This window comes from Carassius gibelio, chromosome B7 (assembly GCF_023724105.1).
Source record: "Carassius gibelio isolate Cgi1373 ecotype wild population from Czech Republic chromosome B7, carGib1.2-hapl.c, whole genome shotgun sequence".
NCBI lineage: Eukaryota > Metazoa > Chordata > Actinopteri > Cypriniformes > Cyprinidae > Carassius > Carassius gibelio.
Window position 1 is genome coordinate 30,199,985 of NC_068402.1, and position 22,915 is coordinate 30,222,899.

Genomic DNA, 22,915 nt, shown 5'->3' on the forward strand with positions numbered 1-22,915 from the left:
ACAATATTTTAGTTTTTATTAATATTTTGAAATATATTTAGTTTTAACTTTTTTTTTTTTGTCTGTTTTTAGCATTTTTATTAGTTTGGGACATTTTAAAACGTCTTTAGGCCAAATGTTTATTTATTTATCAAGAATGAAAATGAGAACTGTTGCCTCATTGACTAGCTTAAATAAAATAGTTTTATTTTATTTTTCATATTTTTAGTAAACATTTCAAGTGTATTTTTGTTTTAGTAAACATTTCAAGTGAATTACATATCTTTTGTATAATTTAATTTTAGTTAACTATAATAATCCTGGCTCTACAGTAATAAGTAATAAAAAGTAACAACTATCCATCTCTAAGCTAGCTCTCCATGATCTACTCACTGAGCAATGAATCATGACTACAGGATCTCCATATATAAACGACTGCAAACAGATGAAGGCAGCATAGCCCAAAGAGCTTCAGGGAACAACACATCAGCATGGAAAGATCTGACAGACAGCCTGGTACAAACAAGCGGCCAGACCGAGTTACTACTCCGTGGGCAGAGCTTCAGGACTCCAACAAACCATGAACGATCCTGTTCCTACCACAGTTGCTTCCAAACTGATATTACAATATCAAAGCATATATTGAATTACAACACAATTATCATATATTGTGATAATTTTTTTCTGAATTATTTTAATTTATTTTTCCTTCTCTCTGTAGCCTATTTGTGTGAAGGATGTCTTTCCAGAGCTGCAAAGCTGTGAGTTTCTCCATGACAGTACCAAAAAATGGTATATGTGAGGATTTCCTGTCAGGATTTAGACCATATCATAGAATTGAGACTGCTCTCCTTACAAATGATCTGCTCTTATCATCTGATCGTGGGTGTATCTCTCTATTAGTTTTATTGGATCTTAGTGCTGCGTTTGACACAACTGACCACAACATTCTTTTGCATAGACTTGAACACTTTGTTGGCATTAATGGAAGTGCATTAGCATGGTTTGAATCGTACTTATATGACCGTCATCAGTTCGTAGCAGTGGATGAAGACGTATAAAAACATGGTGTTAGCTTTCAATGTTATGCTGTTGATACTCCGCTCTATGTTTCTTCGCGGCCCAGTGAAACACACCAATTTGAAAAACTAATGGAATGCATAGTCGATATAAACAACTGGATGACCAGTAATTTCTTACTGCTAAATTCTGAAAAAACAGGGGTGTTAATTATAGGACCTAAACACTCTGCTTGTAATAACCTAGAACACTGTCTAAGACTTGATGGTTGCTCTGTCAATTCTTCGTCATCAGTTAGGAACCTAGGTGTGCTATTTGATGGCAATCTTTACCTAGAAAGCCACGCTTTTAGCATTTGTAAAACTGCATTTTTCCATCTCAAAAATATATCTAAAATATGGCCTATGCTCTCAATGTCAAATGCAGAAATGTTAATCCATGCATTTATGACCTCAAGGTTAAGATTATTGTAATGCTTTATTGGGTGGTTGTTCTGCACGCTTAGTAAACAAACTAGTATACAGCTAGTCCAAAATGCCCTGTCAACACTGCAATGGCTCCCTATCAAACATCGTACGGATTTAAAAATATTGCTCATTACTTATAAAGCTCTAAATGGTTTAGCACCTCAGTATTTGAATAAGCTCCTTTTACATTATAATCCTCTACATCCGCTATGTTCTCAAAACTCAGGCAATTGGATAATACCTAGAATATCAAAATCAACTGCGGGCGGGAGATCCTATTTTCCTATTTGGTGCCTAAATTCTGGAATAACCTACCCAACATTGTTCAGGATGCAGACACACTCTTGCAGTTCAAATCTAGATTAAAGACCCATCTCTTTAACCTGGCTTACACATAACATACTAATATGCTTTTAATATCTAAATCCGTTAAAGGCTTTTTAGGCTGCATTAATTAGGTGAACCGGGAACACTTCCCATAACACCCTATGTACTTGCTACATCATTAGAAGAATGGCATCTACGCTAATATTAGTCTGTTTCTCTCTTGTTCCGAGGTCACCGTGGCCACCAGATCCAGTCTGTATCCAGATCAGAGGGTCACTACAGTCACCTGGATCCAGTACGCATCCAGACAAGATGGTGGATCAAAGGACCTCTACTGCCCTGAAAGACAGCGGAGACCAGGACAACTAGAGCCCAGATACAGATCCCCTGTGAAGACCTTGTCTCAGAGGACCACCAGGACAAGACCAAAGGGAATAGAAGATTCTTCTGCACAATCTAACTTTGCTGCAGCCTGGAATTGAACTGCTGGTTTCATCTGGTCAGAGGAGAACTGGTCCCCCAACTGAGCCCAGTTTCTCCCAAGGTTTTTTTCTCCATTCTGTCACTGATGGAGTTTTGGTTCATAGCTGCTGTCGCCTCTGGATTGCTTAGTTGGAGTCACTTCATCTACAGCGATATCGTTGACTTGATTGCAAATAAATGCACAGACACTATTATCTGAACAGAGATGACATCACTGAATTCAATGATGAACTGCCTTTAACTATCATTTTGCATTATTAACACTGTTTCCCTAATGAATGTTGTTCAGTTGCTTTGACGCAATGTATTTTGTTTAAAGCGCAATATAAATAAAGGTGACTTGACTTGGCAGTAGCTTATTTAAGTGTGGGGCCAGTGTGATCTTCAGCCTGGACTCAAGAATGTGTCTCGGCAGCTTATAATGGTCACAGTACCTTTCAATCATTCCAAAATATTTTTGAGCAATGTGTGAACTAATGCACTCTTAAAACTGCAGTAATGTCGAATAAAATGAATGTCATCATTAATTCACAACCAAACTATAATGTAGTTTTTACAGTTACTTTCATGTGTCTATTAATATGGCAGTGGATTTTAGTGGATGCATGAAGTTCACACACAGGTGTCCACAGGAGTGATCGCAGATATAATCTCTTACATTGCCTACGAACATGTTCCATTAATATTTGACAACCACAAAGAACCAGTATTTTTTTCATTTTGATAAACCAACTTTTTTTTTTTTAACTGATCAAGTTATTTCAAGTAAATGGTCAATATATCATCAAATGTTAATCTCATCAAGTAAATGGCCAATATATCAAGTGACCAGACCCGCCCCCCCCCCCCCCCCCCCTTTTTTTTTACATGCTGTAAGACACATTATAGTACCAAGCAAAACATCCAACTAAATATAATTTAACCCATTCATTTACAACACTTTAATGATAACACAATTAAGTCAATTAACTAAACCGGTAAAAAAAACATGCCTATAATTAAAATATTAAAATGGATTTCATGATCCATTCAAAATAAGCAATTGTTAAAAACAGACACAGAAACAACAGACAAAAATAAAAATGTGAATAAAAAATTAATTAGAGAAGTGAGATTGTTTGAAGGTTATGTTTAACAATAGCACTCATGGTTAGCTGGAAGGCATCATGTACGCTGGAGGGGTCTGTGGCATTGGTGAAGTGAGAGTACAACATCTTGCCTGAGGTGGTAGCGCATGCCACAAACTGGTCAGTCACATATTGAGCAGCACAACTCACATCACGGTCTGACCCTGCATCCCAAATAGAAACAAATGAATCAATTCCTTAATATATTCAAACTTTATATAACTTTAATATATTACTTTATAATATATTCATACCAAATATCATTCCAAAAGTTAAAGACAATGATGGCCTTATGCAATTATATACTACCATTACATACAGTATTGGCCATATGCACATGTAGCATGTACAGTTTAAAAAAAAAAAACTAACCTAAACCCTGCCTTAAAAACATTAGTGATGTCTACCTTAGCAAAAGTCTTATAATGGAGTCATGTGTAACCTGCTAATTTATGCATTTTATTGGGTTTGCTGATTTACACTATGCTTATATCTTTAAAGGTTTTTCACCTACATAGCTAAATGCTATAATAAATAAATGAATGAAAGAAATTCACAAAGGCCTAATCATTGAGTGGAATCCAGTTTAATTCTTCAAATAGTGAGAACTATCTTCTTCAAGTGTGGGAAAGCGCACAGTTAGAAAAAACACTGGACAACTATAATGATTTGCCTAATGCCAGACTAAAGTCTTCATGTGTGTCTGGATGTGTTAAAAAAAAAAAAAAAAAAAAAAAAAAAAAAAAAACGGAACGGCACAGAAATTAGGCAAACAATGCTTAAACATTGTTCCTAGGGTGTTCTTAGAGTGACATGAGGTATCCAGAGAAGATGGATTATTAGTTTTAAGTTACACAGAAAAAGGTCAACTAGACATGGAAGGGCAAGAAATCCACAGAGAGAGAGAGAGAAGCAAACATCTATGGTCATTAATTTAATACTTTGTACTTTTAGCAAGCTTATCTATAAACCCTGTAAAAGTTATGCTCCACAGAAATAAACAAAAAGACTGTAAAACAAAATAAAATAAATGTATACTACCTTTGAAGTCTGGCTGATATAGTCGCAGGTGTCTCCCAGAATACACTATTTTCTCAGCAAACAGATCGATTTTGTTCATAAATAAAACCTGAAAAAATGTATTGAAACGCCAAGTTAAAAGAAAATGAAAAACATCTGAAGCCATTCAATCTTTTCAATTCATTCATCCCTAGTATTTTAGTCTTTTGCAGAACAAATCGTTTATATTAATTAGTATATACACTCTGATTTTTTTTTTTTTATACAATTCTTAATAGAAGCACTAACTAATGGATAAAGACATCTTATGGAAATGCATAACTGAAGTGGTACAGAATGAGTGTTAAGAGAGGTCAGCACTTGTTATGAATCAGGTTAGTTGTACACACTGAATCTCAATGAGTGCAGACAATTGTGCATGATTATGTGGGGGTGGGGTAGCTTAGAAATAGATTCTTTCAATGGACTTATAAAAAAAAAAAATAGTACAAATAGAATAAAACTTCATGTAATAGCATGAATAATCATCATCTTTTTTGAAGAAAATATATTTTTTTGAACCCTGGCTCATATCAAAGATGACAATAACAACTAAATATGTGGAAGCCCTAATGTCAGATTTTACAGGAAACAAACAAACGCAGCTCACCAGAGAAGCTCCTCTGAAAAAAACACTGTTACAGGTGGATCTGAAGAACTCCAGGCTTTCATGGAGACTGTTCTGTTATTAAAAATAAAAATTAACCTTTAGTTACTATTTGTTAATGCTTGGGATTTTAGTGTGACATGGTATGATTAATATCTATGGCAGGAGCAATTTTCAATCCTCTTCATCTTTTCCTCTTTTTGCACTTTTTAAACTTTCCTATTAATCTTCGATGTTGATAGTATAGTACATAGTACACATTTATGTAATGCCATGTCAGCATGAAAGGCTATTTTCATGGCAAAAAAAACAAAATAAAAACAACAATATAACAAATACAATAAATATAAAACTAATACAAGTTATATCATGCAAGATTTTTTTACATGTGTTAAATTTAAAAACTTTCCTGGCAAAATTTGACTGAACTCAAAGTGAGTTTTCTCTGTACATTAAAAGCTGGACAGTCCAATAAAATGTTTAGTACAAAATCTTTGATGGTTGAAGGGCAGGTAGAATGTCATCTAGTTTTTGAAAATGTTCATTACTGTATTCATAGAGTGAAACGTCTCGGTTACGTATGGTAACCCTCATTCCCTGAAGGAGGGAACGGAGACGCCACGTCGGTGACCGATGAATATGGGATATCGCTTCAAAAGACCAATCTACTTCGTGTAAACCAAACGAGCCAATGCACATTGGCATGCAATTATTGCATCCAGCTTCCGCTGATCACTGCGTGAGTATAAGGGGACCTGGCAGCTCAGCGGCGGTACAGCAACCATGGCGACAGGATGTGGCGTCTCAGTTCCCTCCTTAAGGGAATGAGGGTTACCATACGTAACCGAGACGTTCCCTTTCAGTCGGTCACTCTCGACGCCACGTCGGTGACCGACGAATATGGGATCCCTACCAAAGCGCCATGGGTGCTGCCCCTTCCAGTGCCCTGTGCGAGCCGCCTGCACCCCTATTAGGTGTAGGCCGGGGCTCGGAACAAGTAGTTCCACTCACCATTGTCAAAGCACTACCTCACTGGGTGAGATTGGATAACACTGGGAAAACGTACCCATTCATTTGGAACAGGGACGCTGCGGAAGCCCCATCCTTCCCGAAGGAGGTCTCGGGACCAAATACACATAGCATCTGTTTAAGTGTATATGGAGAAATTTGAGGTGGTTAAAACCCTCTTGGGAAGGAAGAAGTCTGCCGGGAAACACAGGCTCTAAGGCTATACCGTGGACTATACACATACGAGTACAGCTTAGGTCTCAATATGGAACCCAGCCTTCCATGGTTCTCACGGATTCATCATTAAGGCCTGGCGCCATTCCGCCGCGTCCAGCTGCCTAGGGTGATGGAGGATCTCAACAGGGTCTACAGTACGGACACTCTGGAGCAGTTTTAGCAAGCCGACACTAACCGGGGCCTCTCAGTGCCACTACCCGTTTGAGGTGAGAACACAGGAGGATACCGGTTCTACACGAAGGCTATAGAACCTAGCAAACGTGTTAGGGGTCGCCCAGCCCCCAGCTCTACAAATATCTGTCAGCGAGGTGCCACGAGTCATCGCCCAGGAGGATGCAACACTTCTAGTTGAGTGAGCTCGCAACCTGAACGGGCAGGGCACATCCTGAGCCTGATAAGCCAGGGTTATGGCATCCACAATCCAGTGGGCCATCCTCTGCTTAGAGACAACATTCCCCTTCTGCCGGCCTCCGTAACAGACAAAGATCTGGTCTGAGGTCCTGAAGCTTTGCGTCCGGTCTACGTAGCAGCTTAATGCTCAGACGGGACAAAGCAAAGTCAGGGTTGGGTCTGCCTCCTCCAGGGGCAGTGCTTGCAGGTTCACCATTTGGTCTTTGAAGGATGTAGTGGGAACCTTGGGCACGTAGCCAGGCCGGGTCCTCAGGATTACCTGGGAGTCAGCCGGCCCGAACTTTAGGCACAAATCGTCAACCGAAAATGCATGCAGGTCCCCTACCCTCTTGATGGAGGCCAGTGCAAGCAGGAGCAGATGTTTCAATGAAAGAAACTTTAGCTCAACTGAATGCAAAGGCTCGAATGGGCCCTGCTGTAGTGATTTAAGCACTATAGTCAGGTCCCACGGGGGTATTGGGGGGGGGGCGGGAAGGATTTAACTTCCTGGCCGCTCTAAGGAACCTGACGATGAGGTCATGCTTACCCAGAGACTTCCCATTCACGGGGTCATGGTACGCAGCAATAGCGGCAACCTGGACTTCTAGGGTGGAGGGAAATGGCCTTCGCTCCAACCCTTGCTGCAGAAAGGATATCACGACCGCAAATCGGGCATCTTCAGGGGTCTTCTCGGTGAGAACACCACCACTCAACGAACAGGTACCACTTCAAGGCATAGGCGTGTCTCATAGACTGTGCTCTTGCCGAAGTGATGGTGTTCACTACCTCTTGGAATAGGTCACCTAGAACCTCCGCGTCCCGTCCAGGGACCAGACATGGAGTTTCCAAAGGTCTGGACGCGGGTGCCAAATGGTGCCCCGTCTCTGAGTCAGTAAATCCCTCCTCAGAGGAACAGACCAAGGAGGGGCTTTTGAGAGGAACACTAGTTCAGGGAACCAGGTCTGAGTTGCTACTAGCAAGACTTGCTCCTCGTCCTCCCGGACTTTGCACAATGTCTGTGCGAGAAGGCTCACTGGGGGAAATGCATACTTGCGTAGGTCCCGTGGCCAGCTGTGTCCCAGTACGTCCGTGCCGAGAGTTCCCTCGGGCAGGGAGTAGAACAACTGGCAGTGAGAGGTTTCTGGAGCAGCAAACAGGTCTACCTGAGTGGCTCTGAACCGCCTCCAAATCAGCTGGACCATCAGGGGATGGAGTCGCCATTCTCCCGGGAGCATTGCTCGAGACATCTCGTGGGCTGTACGACTGAGCAGGCCTGGAATGTGAATGGCACGAAGTGACCTCGGAACCTTCTGACTCCAAAGGAGGAGGTGGCGGGCGAGTTGTCTTCGTGAAGACAGGGGGAGGCCGGGACAGCCCGAAGGGCGGGACCTTGTACTGATATGCCAGTCCTTCGAACGCAAACCGCAGAAAAGGTCCGTGGGGCAGAAGGATGGACACATGAAAGTACATGTCCTTCAGGTCCTTCGCTGCAAACCAATCTTGGGGATGGACACACCTGAAAATGCGTTTCTGTATCAACATTTTGACCGGTAGCCAATGGAGAGCCTGATTCAAAACTCGCAGATCCAAGATCGGTCGTAACCCACCGCCTTTCATGGGTACAATGAAGTACGGGCTGTAAAACTCCGTCCTCATATCGGCTGGAGGGACCGGCTCTATCTCATCCTTCACCAGCAGGACTGCGATCTCCTCCCGCAAGACAAGGGAATCGGACGCTTTCACTGTAGTGATGCGGACACCGCAGAGCTTGGGGGAATGCCGGGCGATCTGAATCGCATAGCCGAGGCTGATAGTTCGTAGAAGCCAGCGAGACGGGCTGGGTAGCGCTGACCAGGTGCTTAAGAACCGTACAAGCGGGACCAGCGGAACCACAGCCGTACCCGCAGTGGGGCAGCGAGGTGGAACACAGGGACCAAACTCGGGCGTCTTGTGAGCAGGCCGGAGTGTGGTGCGAGTGTGGGGTGCAGGGCTCACCTGGTTCCACGGGTTGGCAGAGGGAGCATGAGTAGGGCCTTTGTTGATGCTCTTGAACTGCCAGCTGCTGCCATCTGGCGAAGGAGGAGGATGAGTGAGGTCCGGTGTTTGGCTGTCTGCAACTCTCCGTGCCCTCCTGGGACCCACAGAGGGACAAAACTGCTCTCCTGTCGAGATTTCCAGATTCTCCGCCTGGCCCTCCTCCAGGGGAGGGAGAGGTGCCTACACCATCCCCCAGAAAGCAGCTACCTTTCTCTGGGTCACCAGTCCCGGGGCCTCTTGCTCTTCTGCTCACCACCAGGTTTGACGGGGGCCAGGACAGGAGGGGCAGCCTGCCTGCGCCCAGCTCCACGGCACCACTTGGAGGCTGCTGCAGATGCGACGTGTGAGTGGGGGTGGATGCAAGGGGCTGCCCTCAGCGACGAGCAAGCTGTGGCACTGCTGGCCAGCGGGTGGGTGGAGGCAGCAACTGCTCGCCGGGGCAGGATGTGTCGGATCGCCTCAGTCTGCTTCTGGGCAGCCGAGACTCTATTCTTTTAGAGAAATTTGCTCTTTAGGAAATGCTCTTGTAGTGCTGAGGCGCACAGGGGAATTGGCCGTTTGCAAAATGACAGGGGTAGTGCAGCCTGAAGTGTGCAATCCACTCGACACAGGAACGACCGCCGCTGAAGCGCCGTCACGCCAACACACGAAGCTTCCGAGAGCGTGCTGAACTCGTAGTTCACAGCAAACACAGTTGAGCAGAGCGATACTAACGCTCGGCTCCGAAGCGAAAAGCTTGTATGCATTGCACCTGCTGCCCTCTTATACTCATGCAGTGATCAGCGGCAGCTGGATGCAATAATTGCATGCCAATGTGCATTGGCTAGTTTAGTTTACACTCGAAGTCTATCGAAGCAATATCCCATATTCGTCGGTCCGAAGAGTGACCGACTGAAAAAGAACTTTAACAAATTGTTTAATGAAACCGTTTAATTAAATGTAACTCACATAATTCATTCAAAACAACACAGGGCATAGACAAAAGGGTGAAAAGGCTCTGTCCTATTCCCGAATCATTCATACAATTGTGCTGTTAGCTGACTCTTACTTTTTGCAAGAGCTCAAGATATCTCCTTAGTGTCTAAGCTTTTTTCTCCCTTTTCAAATCTCATAACATCAGAAAGACATTTATTTTATTTTTTTATTTTAATTAAGGAAATAATCAAAAAGCAGAAAAAGTATCAAGCAGGGTAAGGGTAGTTGCAAGGAGGGCTTTATTGTACCAATAAGGTGGCGTCAGTTTAAAGGGGGGGTGAAATGCTATTTCATGCATACTGAGTTTTTTACACTGTTAAAGAGTTGGATTCCCATGCTAAACATGGACAAAGTTTCAAAAATTAAGTTGTACATTTGAAGGAGTATTTTTGTTCCCAAAATACCCCTTCCGGTTTGTCACAAGTTTCGGAAAGTTTTTTTCGAGTATGGCTCTGTGTGACGTTAGATGGAGCGGAAATTCCTTATATGGGTCCTGACGCACTTCTGCCGGAAGAGTGCGCGCTCCTGTATAGCGAGGCTGAGCAGCACAGACATTTCACTGATCAGAGCGAGAGCGTCGCGAAAAGTCACAAAAGAAGTGTGTTTTTGGTTGCCAGGGCAAGACAACCCTGCACAGATTTACCAAAAAAAAAAAAACAGCATTAAGGGACCAGTGGATGGAGTTTATTTTTACAGAGCATCAACGGAGTTGTGCAAGTGTTTTTGTTTGTTCCCTGCATTTCGAAGATGCTTGTTCACAAGGCCCAGTTTGACGATAGATTTGCGTATCGTTTATTTCTTAAGGATGATACAATCCCAAGAAAAAAGGGTCACGATCGTGTGTTGGAACCGCAGGCAGTGAGTAAAACTGCTTAAAATATCTCTGCCTCCTTGTTAGTGCGTCCCCTCCTATGACAGAGACCCGGGTTCGAGCCCCGCTCGGAGCGAGTCGTTGCTGCTGCTGCTTTCGTTCAGTTTCAGCCTCTGGATCTGATTCTGGATCATAAATAAACGGCTGATTCTGACTGTAAGCCATGGTTTGTTTTGGATGATGGGTTTTCCCTCACAGTAATGTCACAGCTTCCACATGCTCTCAACGCAAAAGCCTATTCGCGCTCGTGATTCTTTAGCTCCGCCCACACGTCACGCCTCCAGTCGGTCGTGTTTTTCCGGGAAAAATCGGTACAGACTATCTTTCTCTTATGAATATAATAAAACGAAAGACTTTTTGGATTTATGAAGGATGCAGTACTACTCTATATGTACTCAAGATTAACAGGATATTGAGTGAAAACGAGCATTTCACCCCCGCTTTAATAATTTGAATTAAAATTATCATTTACACTCAATACGTTATTGCATAAAGTTTTATAATGTACTATAATACTGAGGTTCAGATAAATTCTACTATTTACAATTAGTATTATAAAATGGCAGAAAATCCTGCTATTTTAACAGTGTAAATAGAATTTAATTATCTAACTAAACCATCTGTTTTTTTTAACAGCTAAGACAGCATTCTAGAGTTAGAAAGTAAAAAAAGTATGCTACTCACCTTGGAATGATTTTCATCAAGGTTTTGATCATACCCACTGAGAGCCACCATAAACAGCACTGCCTGGACACTGTCAAAATAACTGTACCACTTCTTTCTTTCTGAACAATGGCCACCCACATCATATAGCCTATAAATAAAAAGAAATCAGTATTTACAAACAAATTATTGATGAAATTAAATTAAAGCTGAATCTTATATGACTTGAGAAAAATTAAGTTAAAACTATTAAACTAATTTGACTAAGTTAAATGGAAATATACAGTGTGCTCTCTTCCATTTAAATCAAATCCATGTGTACATTAATTTGAATTTTTATCCTTTTTTTAATCTTGACAAACCCACTGTATGGAAAGGAGCCACATGAACACTCTGCTAAACATCATCTTAAATCAGTCAGTAATGAAAATATGGACATAGAATCATACATTTTTAGCTATGATAATATTGCAGAAATCAGTTTACCTGTACAGAGAGTTGTTGACTCTGAACTGGGTTTCGATGACACCATGAGTCCTTACTCGCACTCTGAGGACATCTGTTTTAGTGGGGATGTAGTTTGGTGTGATGATGCGACTTATATTCTCAAAAAAACTAGATTTTTGTGCATACAAAACAGAGGAAAAAGCAAGAGCACAAAATGTTTAATGCCCAATTTGACAAAAAAAACAAAACACATGCCCATTTTCCCCTCGAAAGTAATTACAGTGGTCACCTGCAAGATAATACAAAGAACAGTATGAAGTATTAAATCTCCTGCAACTGTCATTCATAAACTATCCTCACTATCACCACATAAGTCACTCATCATGTTCTTTATTTGCAATTTTGGAAAATGATATCAAACCAAATAGGGGAATTAAAGAGCAAGCCATTTGGTCAAACATGGAGATTATATTCCAAATGGCAAGATGAAAAGATTATCCAGCCATAAATCTTTCATTCGGGAATATGAGATGAGAAACTTCTTATGTTCTGATGTTATTTTCCTAAGGCTCCAAATTGTTGGAGCAACTTGCAAACACAAAGACTCTAAATAGCTATTACAACCGATACATCTATCAACATGTAAATTCTCATTGTAGCATTTCACTCCTCATCCATTTCAACATTTAAAATTCTCATGAAAGCATAATGTTACATAAGAATAACTGGCAAACCCCAACATAATTGAAATCTCCTGCATTACAAGCAATTGTCCCTGAAATGAGCCAGATAAGAGCTGTATTTGCAAATGACGCAAATACTAACAAAGTGGGCAGGGGCGTAGCCATCTTTTCAGAAGTGAGGGGGACAGAAATTACACACACACACACACACACATATATAAATAACGTTTCTATCTATATAGCCTACCAGTCAACAGTTTTTGAACAGTAAGATTTTTTTATGTTTTTAAAGAAGTCTCTTCTCACCAAGTCTGCATTTATTTGAAATATTTTTACTATTAAAATAAAAAAAATAAAAATGTAATATAATTCCTGTGATTTAAAGCTAAATTTTCAGCATCATAACTCCAGTCTTCAGTGTAACATCCTTCAGAAATCATTCTCATATGCTGATTTGCAATATTTAAAAAAAATTAGCACATTTTTCAGCATTCTTTGATGAATAGAAGGATCCAAAGATTAGCATTTGTGAGACATAAAAAGCTTTCGCAACATTATACACTATTCCGTTCAAAAGCTTAGAGTCAGTATAATTTTATTTTTTTGTTTTGTTTTTTTGGGGGAAAATAAATTATAGAAATGAATACTTTTATTTAGCAATGATTCTTTATTTAGCAATGAACAAAAGTGATGATAAAGACATAATTTTACAAAATATTTATATTTCAGATAAATCTTCTGAACTTTCTATTCATCAAAGAAACCTTAAATATTCTACTCTAGCTGTTTTTAACATTATCATAATAAGTATTTTAGTTTTTTATCAGAATATCAAAATTTGTGTGACTGGAGTAATGATGCAAAAAAAAAAAAAAAAAATCAGCTTTGAAAATCTCAATAAATTACATTTTGAAATATATTAATATAGAAAAGTTATTTTAAATAGGCTAGTAAAAATATTTAAATTTTTTACTGTTTTGATGTACTTTGGTGAACAGAAGATACTTCTTAATAAAACATTAACAAGCTTACTGTTCAAAAACTTCTGACTGGTAGGATACTATAGGCAACTTAAATTTCTCAAATTTCTAGCTTTTAATTGGCTTAGAAATCTATAAATCGCCAGACAACAAATAATAATGATTTGTTTATATACTACAAACACTTTTTTATCACATAATAAGGCAGAATAGTTTTTATACTGTAATAATAGCATTTTTCATATACTTTATCACCTGCTGGAGATGACTTGAAAAAAAAAAAAAAAAAACACATTGTCACAATCGTGTCTGATTTTCTCATAGACTGTATAAAAGGTTTTTCTGTATAAACAACTGTTTTCATACAACGATAGTTGGACCCTGTTGTCCATATTAGGAGTTTCCTGGTATGATTTTTTTTGCGCGCGAGAGCGCTTCTGGCTTAGAGCATGAATGAAACACACACTGCAGGGGAGTTTAGCGCTCTGTGATGTTCGTCTCGCCTTCTAGGTCCAAATAAAACATCAGGTCATGCGCAAACTATCCTGTCTCTTTGAGTTTAAAATTTTAATTTATTCACTCCAGCTCTTGAAAACCTCTATACGAACACAATTGACCGATAAAGTGTGGGGGACGAATTTCCGTGTTATCAAAAGTGTGGGGGACACATCCCCCGTGTAATCTACGCCCCTGAAACTGGGGCATTGCTCCAGGAACATATAGTTTTCAATGACTGCATCATCGTTTCCAGGGACAAACATTACACACTTCAATATCTCTTCATGGGGAGAATTTTACTGTAATAAATGTGACATTATTAATATGGCTATCAGGATGCAGAAAAATACTTCATGATTACTCAGCCCAGTGGTAGGACAGATGTCCCGGTCAAATAAAAGCTTAAATTCTATACAGCATCTATAATTACTGTTGGTAAAGTGAAAGTCGTGACATTTGCCAAGTATGGTAATCCATACTCGCAATTGGTGCTCTGCATTTCACCCATCCAAGTGCACATACACAGCAATGAGAAGTGAACACACCACGAACACACATCCGGAGCAGTGGGCAGCTATAGATCCAACACCCGGGGAGCAACTGGGGGTTCAGTGCCTTGCTAAAGGGCAATTCAGCCATGGGTATTGAGGACATCTGATTTTGCAAGTGAGCCGAGCTTAGCTCTTACTAACTAATTTATAATGTCAGTGAAGAAAACAGTGGCATTCAAAAGAAACTATAGCTTCATTATGCAATGGTACAAATGGCAGAAAAGTAAATACTCACTATAGTGCAGAATCATTGAGCTGGAACTCATGGCCTCTGACCACTGCTGCCCTGATGCCCAGATCCCCCCACAAACTGCAGAATGAATGAGCCACAAATGGCAGTAGCTCCATATCTTCTCCTACACAACACTTACATGACAAGACTGCATGTGCATGGACCTATAAAAACATAGCAAAAATCAGAATGACCTGTTTTTGAATCGGTCTAAACTTCTGTCAAGACCTGGCCTGGTCGTATAAAGGTCAAAAAAAAAATAAAAAATAATAATAATTTTAAATTGGATCATGATTAAAACAAACAAAAAAGCAGAATAATAAGAGTTGAAAAGAAGGCATTTCTGTCCCATATTTGTAACCCTGCCTGTTCAGTAATACTTTCACAACATTAACTGATATAGTTTGTTTTGGGCAAATTATAATGTGTATTAGAACTCTTGCTCAGTCTAAAAGTTCATGGCACATACCTGGTCCTACAGTACCTAAATGACAATTGCCGTTTGTTTTTATAATGTTCTATATTATAACCACACAATATTTTCCCACAATATAATGCATAATATAGGAGTTTAGAATGCTTTTAGGTGTAGATATAGAATAGAAAGTTGAGATACAAATAAGCCAATTTGGTGTCACGTGCATGTTCAGAAATTCGTTTTTAATGTCACTGTAATCATGTTTAGTTTTGAGACAGAAAACAGAAAGAGGCCTTTTCGCAATTAATCCAAATTTGGGAACTGCAGAACTGCCATGCACATCGTTATGGACGGAATAGTCTGCATAACTCACCTTGTTTTTCTTGTTTGACAAATTAATGCGCAGCATTCCCATACCATGCTCAGTTCTAGGGCCGCTACTCTTCACGCTTTATATGTTACCCTTGGGAGATATCATCAGGAAACATGGTGTTAGCTTTCACTGTTATGCTGATGATACGCAGCTCTATATTTCCTCGCAGCCCGGTGAAACACACCAATTTGAAAAACTAATGGAATGCATAGTCGATATAAAAAATTGGATGACGAGTAATTTCTTACTGCTAAATTCAGAAAAAACAGAGGTGTTAATCATAGGGCCTAAAAACTCTACTTGTAATAACCTAGAACACTGTCTAAGACTTGATGGTTGCTCTGTCAATTCTTCGTCATCAGTTAGGAACCTAGGTGTGCTACTTGATCGCAATCTTTCCTTAGAAAGCCACGTTTCTAGCATTTGTAAAACTGCATTTTTCCATCTCAAAAATATATCTAAATTACGGCCTATGCTCTCAATGTCAAATGCAGAAATGTTAATCCATGCATTTATGACTTCAAGGTTAGACTACTGTAATGCTTTATTGGGTGGTTGTTCTGCACGCTTGGTAAACAAACTACAGCTAGTCCAAAATGCAGCAGCAAGAGTTCTTACTAGAACCAGGAAGTATGACCATATTAGCCCGGTCCTGTCCACACTGCACTGGCTCCCTATCAAACATCGTATAGATTTTAAAATATTGCTTATTACTTATAAAGCCCTGAATGGTTTAGCACCTCAGTATTTGAATGAGCTCCTTTTACATTATACTCCGTTACGTCCGCTACGTTCTCAAAACTCAGGCAATTTGATAATACCTAGAATATCAAAATCAACTGCGGGCGGCAGATCCTTTTCCTATTTGGCGCCTAAACTCTGGAATAACCTACCTAACATTGTTCGGGAGGCAGACACACTCTTGCAGTTTAAATCTAGATTAAAGACCCATCTCTTTAACCTGGCATACACATAACATACTAATATGCTTTTAATATCCAAATCCGTTAAAGGATTTTTAGGCTGCATTAATTAGGTAAACTGGAACCGGAACACTTCACATAACACCGTACTTTCTACATCATTAGAAGAATGGCATCTACGCTAATATTTGTCTGTTTCTCTCTTGTTCCGAGGTCACCGTGGCCACCAGATCCAGTCTGTGTCCAGATCAGAGGGTCACTGCAGTCACCCGGATCCAGTACGTATCCAGACCAGATGGTGGATCAGCACCTAGAAAGGACCTCTACTGCCCTGAAAGACAGCGGAGACCAGGACAACTAGAGCCCCAGATACAGATCCCCTGTAAAGACCTTGTCTCAGAGGAGCACCAGGACAAGACCACAGGAAACAGATGATTCTTCTGCACAATCTGACTTTGCTGCAGCCTGGAATTGAACTACTGGTTTTCGTCTGGTCAGAGGAGAACTGGCCCCCCAACTGAGCCTGGTTTCTCCCAAGGTTTTTTTCTCCATTCTGTCACCGATGGAGTTTCGGTTCCTTGCCGCTGTCGCCTCTGGCTTGCTTAGTTGGGGTCACTTCATCTACAGCGATATCGTTGACTTGATTGCAAATTAAAACAGACACTATTTCAACTGAACAGAGATGACATCAATGAATTCAATGATGAACTGCCTTTAACTATCATTTTGCATTATTGAGACACTGTTTTCCAAATGAATGTTGTTCAGTGCTTTGGCGCAATGTATTTTGTTTAAAGCACTATATAAATAAAGGTGATTGATTGATTGACCATGCAGCACAAACTTCATATTTGTCAGCAGGTTATCCAACACAGCAGGCTGTACATTTAGAAGTCAAACACACATTAAGCATTTGGAGAATGGTACAACATGCAGTGTGGTAATAGTGATACACTAATGTGGTAGCACTGTTACTTACAGCATAGTCAAATATGGTTTACTATTCATATCATACAAGCCATGACACATTTCAGTAAAGCACAAAACATGACTGTTAAACATAGATTTATTGCATTATGAATGGTTCATGTTTAAATACTGTTTGAGTTTTCGGTCTTTAATATTTAGTTTGTGGTTTAGACACAATTAGCTTAAAGTAACTGTATAACTAATTGAGCCACTGTGTTAATTATTACACATTTAAAACACTTTTTTCCCCCTTAAATATGGAGTGAATCAAAATACAGCTAATTAACTTTTTATTGATGTATATTAGGAGCTTTACTATAAAGTTATTAGGGCAATGAAGAATGGCATGTGGTGGTATATTATAAATATAGATCATGTTGCAGCCTGTTTTCTTTACCGTCTATGGTTGCAGCCTGTGCTCTTATTTGCAAATAACTTTCAATTTGTTTCTTGATTGAGATCTCTATTGTTTCCATGTTGTGAGACATAAGGTGCAGAGGCTGTGTGCGCAGGTAAAACATGGTTATTGTAGCTCTAGACTAAATGTGAACATTATTTTCTTATCCAACTTGCTCAAAAACAGATTCAGTATTTCAAAAGAATTAATGAAGTCAGTGAAATGCAAGCTGAGAATTTTCCCCAAACATCTTTGATGGTCCATTTCAACCATATGAATAAGCAAAAATGTATTCAGTTAAACATCACATTTTAGAATTACCAGAAAAAATTGTGTTATTGTTAATATTTGTTGTTAGCAAGTGCAGCCCAGGTGAAAAAAGTTAACTCAAAATGAATATAACTTAAAAGAGTGAGTTACTTTTAAAGGGAGGAAATAAATGCAATAGTGTAACTTTTCCTAAACACTGCATGCACCTCTAGTTCTGATGTTGAGAACTAATGCAGTAAGCCTGACAAAACCCTATATTAACACACTGTAAGAATTCCAACTGTTCTGACGCTGTATCAGTAAACGCAAAATGATAATGAATATCAACCAATTTAAATAAGTTAGTGCTGCACCTTGAAGCTGATGAGCTCTTGTTTTGTAAAGCCATGGCTGTAGATGATCTTCATATGTTTGATTAATGTGCTTTTGCCACTCTCTGGAGTACCTATTTTTCGAATAAAATATTGCACAGTAGTATTAAACAGGGTAAAGTTACTATTGCAGAAATCAGAGAAAAAAAAAAAAACTACAAATACATTGCTAGATTTCAACGATTTCGCCTATGGCAACACAAGAACAGTGTAGATATCTCAACTCAGAGTTACCCAGTATGAGGACTCTGTGCACGTTCGTCTCGCACTCAATTCGAGCATTCTTCTGATTGCAGGACCTTTTATCTTCATTTCGCAGATTCAGGCACGTCAGCACAGCCGCGAGACATGCCTCCACGAGATTCAACGACAACATTATATGAATTAACTATAGCCTACTACTCAAGTCATCACTGTCTTTTAAAGTACAAATTTATATTTAACTTACCTGCAGGGAAGTTAAAACGTCAAAACATTGAAACATTTCTAAAACTTTTATATAGGCTAGTTAAAATCGTATTTAAAACATGCAGTGTTTTTGGTAGAACTCACGCAACACGCCTGTTCAATATGCGGTTCAAGGATGTGACGTCATTGGACATAATAGGGACTTTAATTAAATGTGCCCTCTAATTGGTGACGCAATACGTTACAATAAAACGATTAACAAAGGTGCATTGCTTTAAAAAATAATACAATTTGCTTCCTTTGTTAGACTATTTATATACAAATGGCAAATAAATAAATAAATATATAGACAAATAGACAAACAGTTAAATATTTATTTAGGCAGATGTGATCTATTACATATTTGGATATTTATTTATATGCATTTTTTTAAATCCCATAAAACTAAACAAGGAGATTAGCTGATATCAATTATTATGATCCCGTGTTATCAATTCCTGTTTTGTTATCAGAAATAAAAATAAACAAATAAATAAAATAAACTTTTCATTTGATTTCCCAAAATCAGAAAGTAACTTTAATAATTGTTCAATTAAAAATTAAGTTCCAGTATATTTCAAGTTGACTAATATGTTAACAAAAACAGTGGGTTATTATTTAAAAAAAAAAAAAAAAAAAAACTTTTATATTTTAATATAATTAAAAATTGTACATGAAAACAAAACAATGTAAGTCAGTTCAGTGTTGACTTAAAATAATATAATCCCTGAAACCATTATATTTAGACAGTAGTTGGTTCCATGATTGAGGTTTATACACTTTATATATCACAGCACATCAAAACAGGTTGAGTTGGTTTCAGTCCATTGTGGTTTCTATGAATTTTACACATATTTCCACTGATAGGAAGACCTATTGTGGCTATAATTGGTTACTCATTCTGCACAAGTAATTTTGGGTATGGTGTACACACCTTCATAAGAAACAAACTCAAAACTGTATGCAGACTTGTAAAGGAGTGTATGTCTGTCTTCGTGTATAACGTGGCTCAGCTTAACATGCTGATCTCAAATTGCCTTCCAAAATCATTCTAAATAAAATAGAAAACAAGGAACTAACTCTTGATCAGCATGTTCACTCTAAGAACTAGATGTAGTATAATTTAATTTTTAATACATTTAAAACAGAAACTTTAAACCTCTTTAAACCCTAAAGGAAGTATTTCACCACAAAACAAAATTAGCATGTACTTTTAAATCAATATTCAAATTCTTCTGTGAATTACAGGATATGTTAGGCAGACAGGGTGAAGTGATATTTTCCCCAAAACAAAAGTGAATAATGAACGTGACATTTTCACCTGCTGATCCTGACAACAGGTTAGCAAGTTTAAATTAATTTTTCCACAATACATTTTGAGAACTGTGGCAGTAAAAGTTAGCAGTAAATAAGACTAACATTTCATGCTGTTTTCTCACACAAAATTCTTGTTTAACAGAAGAAGTTTGGGAAAATAAAGTACAAGACATATCAACTTTTATGGTACTTTTGAGTGGAATACCATGAGTGAATATTTATTTATTTATTTTTTTGTGAACTATACCCTTGGGAACTTTTAACAAAAACTTCCTGAAATATAGTATATCCTTTTGACTAGTTATAATGGTTAAGTTCAAAAACTATAATAAACAAAAACATAAACATAAAAAAAAACATATTAAAATGCAAGTTTGATGAACACCATATCTTAACTATTATTTTCATATATTTTTAATAGAACGATTCACTTTGTTGTATATTACAATGAAAAATACTTCATATGAGGATTAGCCATTAATAATGACAGATAAATATTAAATCTTTATAATTAATACAGTGTTTTAGGACAGCAGACTGTAGTGCTCTTCTGATGAATTCAGATCTTCAGGAGTGTTGATTTCCAAGCAAAGGTTAGAATAACTCTGGAGTTACATGTGGAGGTAAAGGCCACGTAGGTCATGTTGGTCACCAGAGTGGCAACATCCTGCACACAGCAAAGTGCAGGACAAGTTCCAGCCTACTTCTTTACTTAGTAAACAGATCTGATGGAAATGGCCCACTGCCTTCAAGAAATGTTGAATTGGTCCTTCAGGTGGAGAGTGCGAGAGTGGTTCACAAAAGCAGATGCTCCCAAGACAACACATGCTAATTCGTCAATAAAAGGAGCTCTCAGCTGCTGGTATTCTGACGGTATGTAAGTCCAAAATCTGGACACATTAGAAAAAAGTCAACTGCATGTACTGGGTTTTGTTAGTCTCTGATGAACTTTTTTTCTTCCCTACAGCACAGCCTGCGCTCTCTCTTTAGCCTTGTCTTCTTCTCGTCGCTTCATGGCCTGGATTACCGCCATCTCTTTGGCCTCTTTTTTCTGGTTTCTGGCCTCAAACAGCAGCCTGGTAGGCAAATGAAGGAATAATGTGAGCATTGTATTGATCATTCCTGACCGTGATTGTCCATTACAATTTACTGTAAAAGAAATACTGAATGATTTTTCTTAGATTTAAAAGTCACCTTAGGTGTGACCAACAAAATAAAACTTTATTGTTATTGAACATTTTCACTCATAGAATATTTACAAATTTAAGAAGTCAGATACAGCAGGTCTAAAAGCACACCTTAAAATTGCTTAAGCAAAGTATGTACTATTTTACATTTTACATTTAGTCATTTAGCAGATGCTTTTATGCAAAGCAACTTACAAATGAGGAAAATGGAAGCAATCAAAATCAACAGAGCAATGATATGCAAGTGCTATGACAAGTCGCAGTTAGCTTAACGCAGTACACATAGCAAGTTTTTTTTTTTATTATATAATAAATAAAAAGAAACCAGATAGAATGAAGAAAGAAACTACTATATACTATACTATATATATACTAACAATAAATAAAATATTTTATTAGATGAAATTATTAATATATATTTTTTTATATTGTTTGATTATAAATTTGGTGATTATCTCTAAATCGCACACCCACAAGCACATCCTTTTACATACTCATCAGTTATTTGAAAACAGATTTAATTTTCTTGAACAATCATTAATAATACATTTGTCTCAAAGCAGGCAAGATCAATTAATCTGTGTTACTTCAATTTTTAAAAAACAATATATAACAAATTAGACAGAATCAACTTTGCAATCTGTGTGCTTTGGTGGCAAGTATCAGTAAAATGTCCATGTGGTTAGTGAAATGTGGATGTTTATGTGTTGTGAGATCAAGAGGTTTAAAGAAGAATTAAGTCAAATGAAGCTTTTATTCCAGTGCTCATTTAACAATATTGTACCCTTTGCATTCATTAAGTAAATGCTGCAAATGACAGTAAACAAAGAAAGTGGTCACCAGTGGCTTCCTGCATGTTAACAGGTCAGAGCTTAATATAACACCTGTTTTTGATGATCCTCTGCACAATGACATCAGTGGTAAGACTGTTTCCACTATCCACTGTTCGCAATATTCCCATTTTCCTGGGTACCTGTGCACAGAAAACAAGCACAGATTATGAAATAAAAGTGTATTGTGTTAGAATTTTGAATAATTATCCTATCATGACACTTACAGCATATGGGTCTGATCCATCTCTGTCTGGAAACACTTCAGTTTTTCCATGGCACACCAGGTCTACCTATACCATGGGGACATTGTATTACTCCAAACCCTGAATACCTCATTATAACAGTATTATAAATACATTACTAGAAAAACTTTTTAAATCACTAGTGTGTGAAGTAACTTAGAATAAAATCTATGAAATTAGCTGCATGACCTATCATGGTCGCAAATCAAATCAAATTGCATCTCTAAAAAAAAAAAGAGATTGACATGTGGAAAAAAATATTGTGGCCACAAATTAAGAATGTGTCTGATCTTAATCTCAAATCAGCTAATTTATACAGAGTCCTCTTATCTGAGGTTGTGGGTGAGTCTTCACACAACTCTACACAAAGTTCCTCTGGAAAATAAATGTAAAAATTATTTTATTTACTGTAACATTTAGTTTTAATTAGTAGATGCAATTAATTTTATAATTGTAACAGAAAATTAATTGTCATCATTTTATGGGTTATACAAGGTATATTTGTTAATACTAAAAACATTTGTGTG

At 38.3% G+C, this 22,915-nt stretch overlaps 1 protein-coding gene and 1 long non-coding RNA gene across 3 annotated transcripts; both read right to left on the reverse strand.

Annotated features, from left to right (window-relative positions):
- Positions 1 to 3,190: 3,190 nt before the first annotated feature.
- Positions 3,191 to 18,971, reverse strand: LOC127962621 (guanine nucleotide-binding protein G(o) subunit alpha). 2 transcript variants are annotated; one of them, XM_052562245.1, is made up of 9 exons: positions 18,811 to 18,971; positions 18,597 to 18,714; positions 18,345 to 18,436; positions 14,645 to 14,805; positions 11,737 to 11,865; positions 11,272 to 11,401; positions 5,073 to 5,144; positions 4,445 to 4,532; positions 3,191 to 3,567 (listed from the first exon to the last, which is right to left on the reverse strand). In XM_052562245.1, exons 1-9 carry the CDS (start codon positions 18,844 to 18,846, stop codon positions 3,377 to 3,379), a joined length of 1,017 nt encoding a protein of 338 aa, XP_052418205.1. In that variant the 5' UTR covers positions 18,847 to 18,971; the 3' UTR covers positions 3,191 to 3,376. The 2 variants fall into 2 exon arrangements, with proteins under 2 accessions (XP_052418205.1, XP_052418206.1); XM_052562246.1 differs by lacking the exon at positions 18,811 to 18,971 and adding an exon at positions 15,433 to 17,234 and having other exon boundaries at positions 18,597 to 18,649.
- A 159-nt stretch (positions 18,972 to 19,130) lies between these two features.
- On the reverse strand, positions 19,131 to 22,532 carry LOC127962623 (uncharacterized). The gene is made up of 3 exons (XR_008154612.1): positions 22,371 to 22,532; positions 22,198 to 22,286; positions 19,131 to 21,202 (listed from the first exon to the last, which is right to left on the reverse strand). It is a non-coding gene; the product is annotated as an uncharacterized LOC127962623 (long non-coding RNA).
- Positions 22,533 to 22,915: the final 383 nt, after the last annotated feature.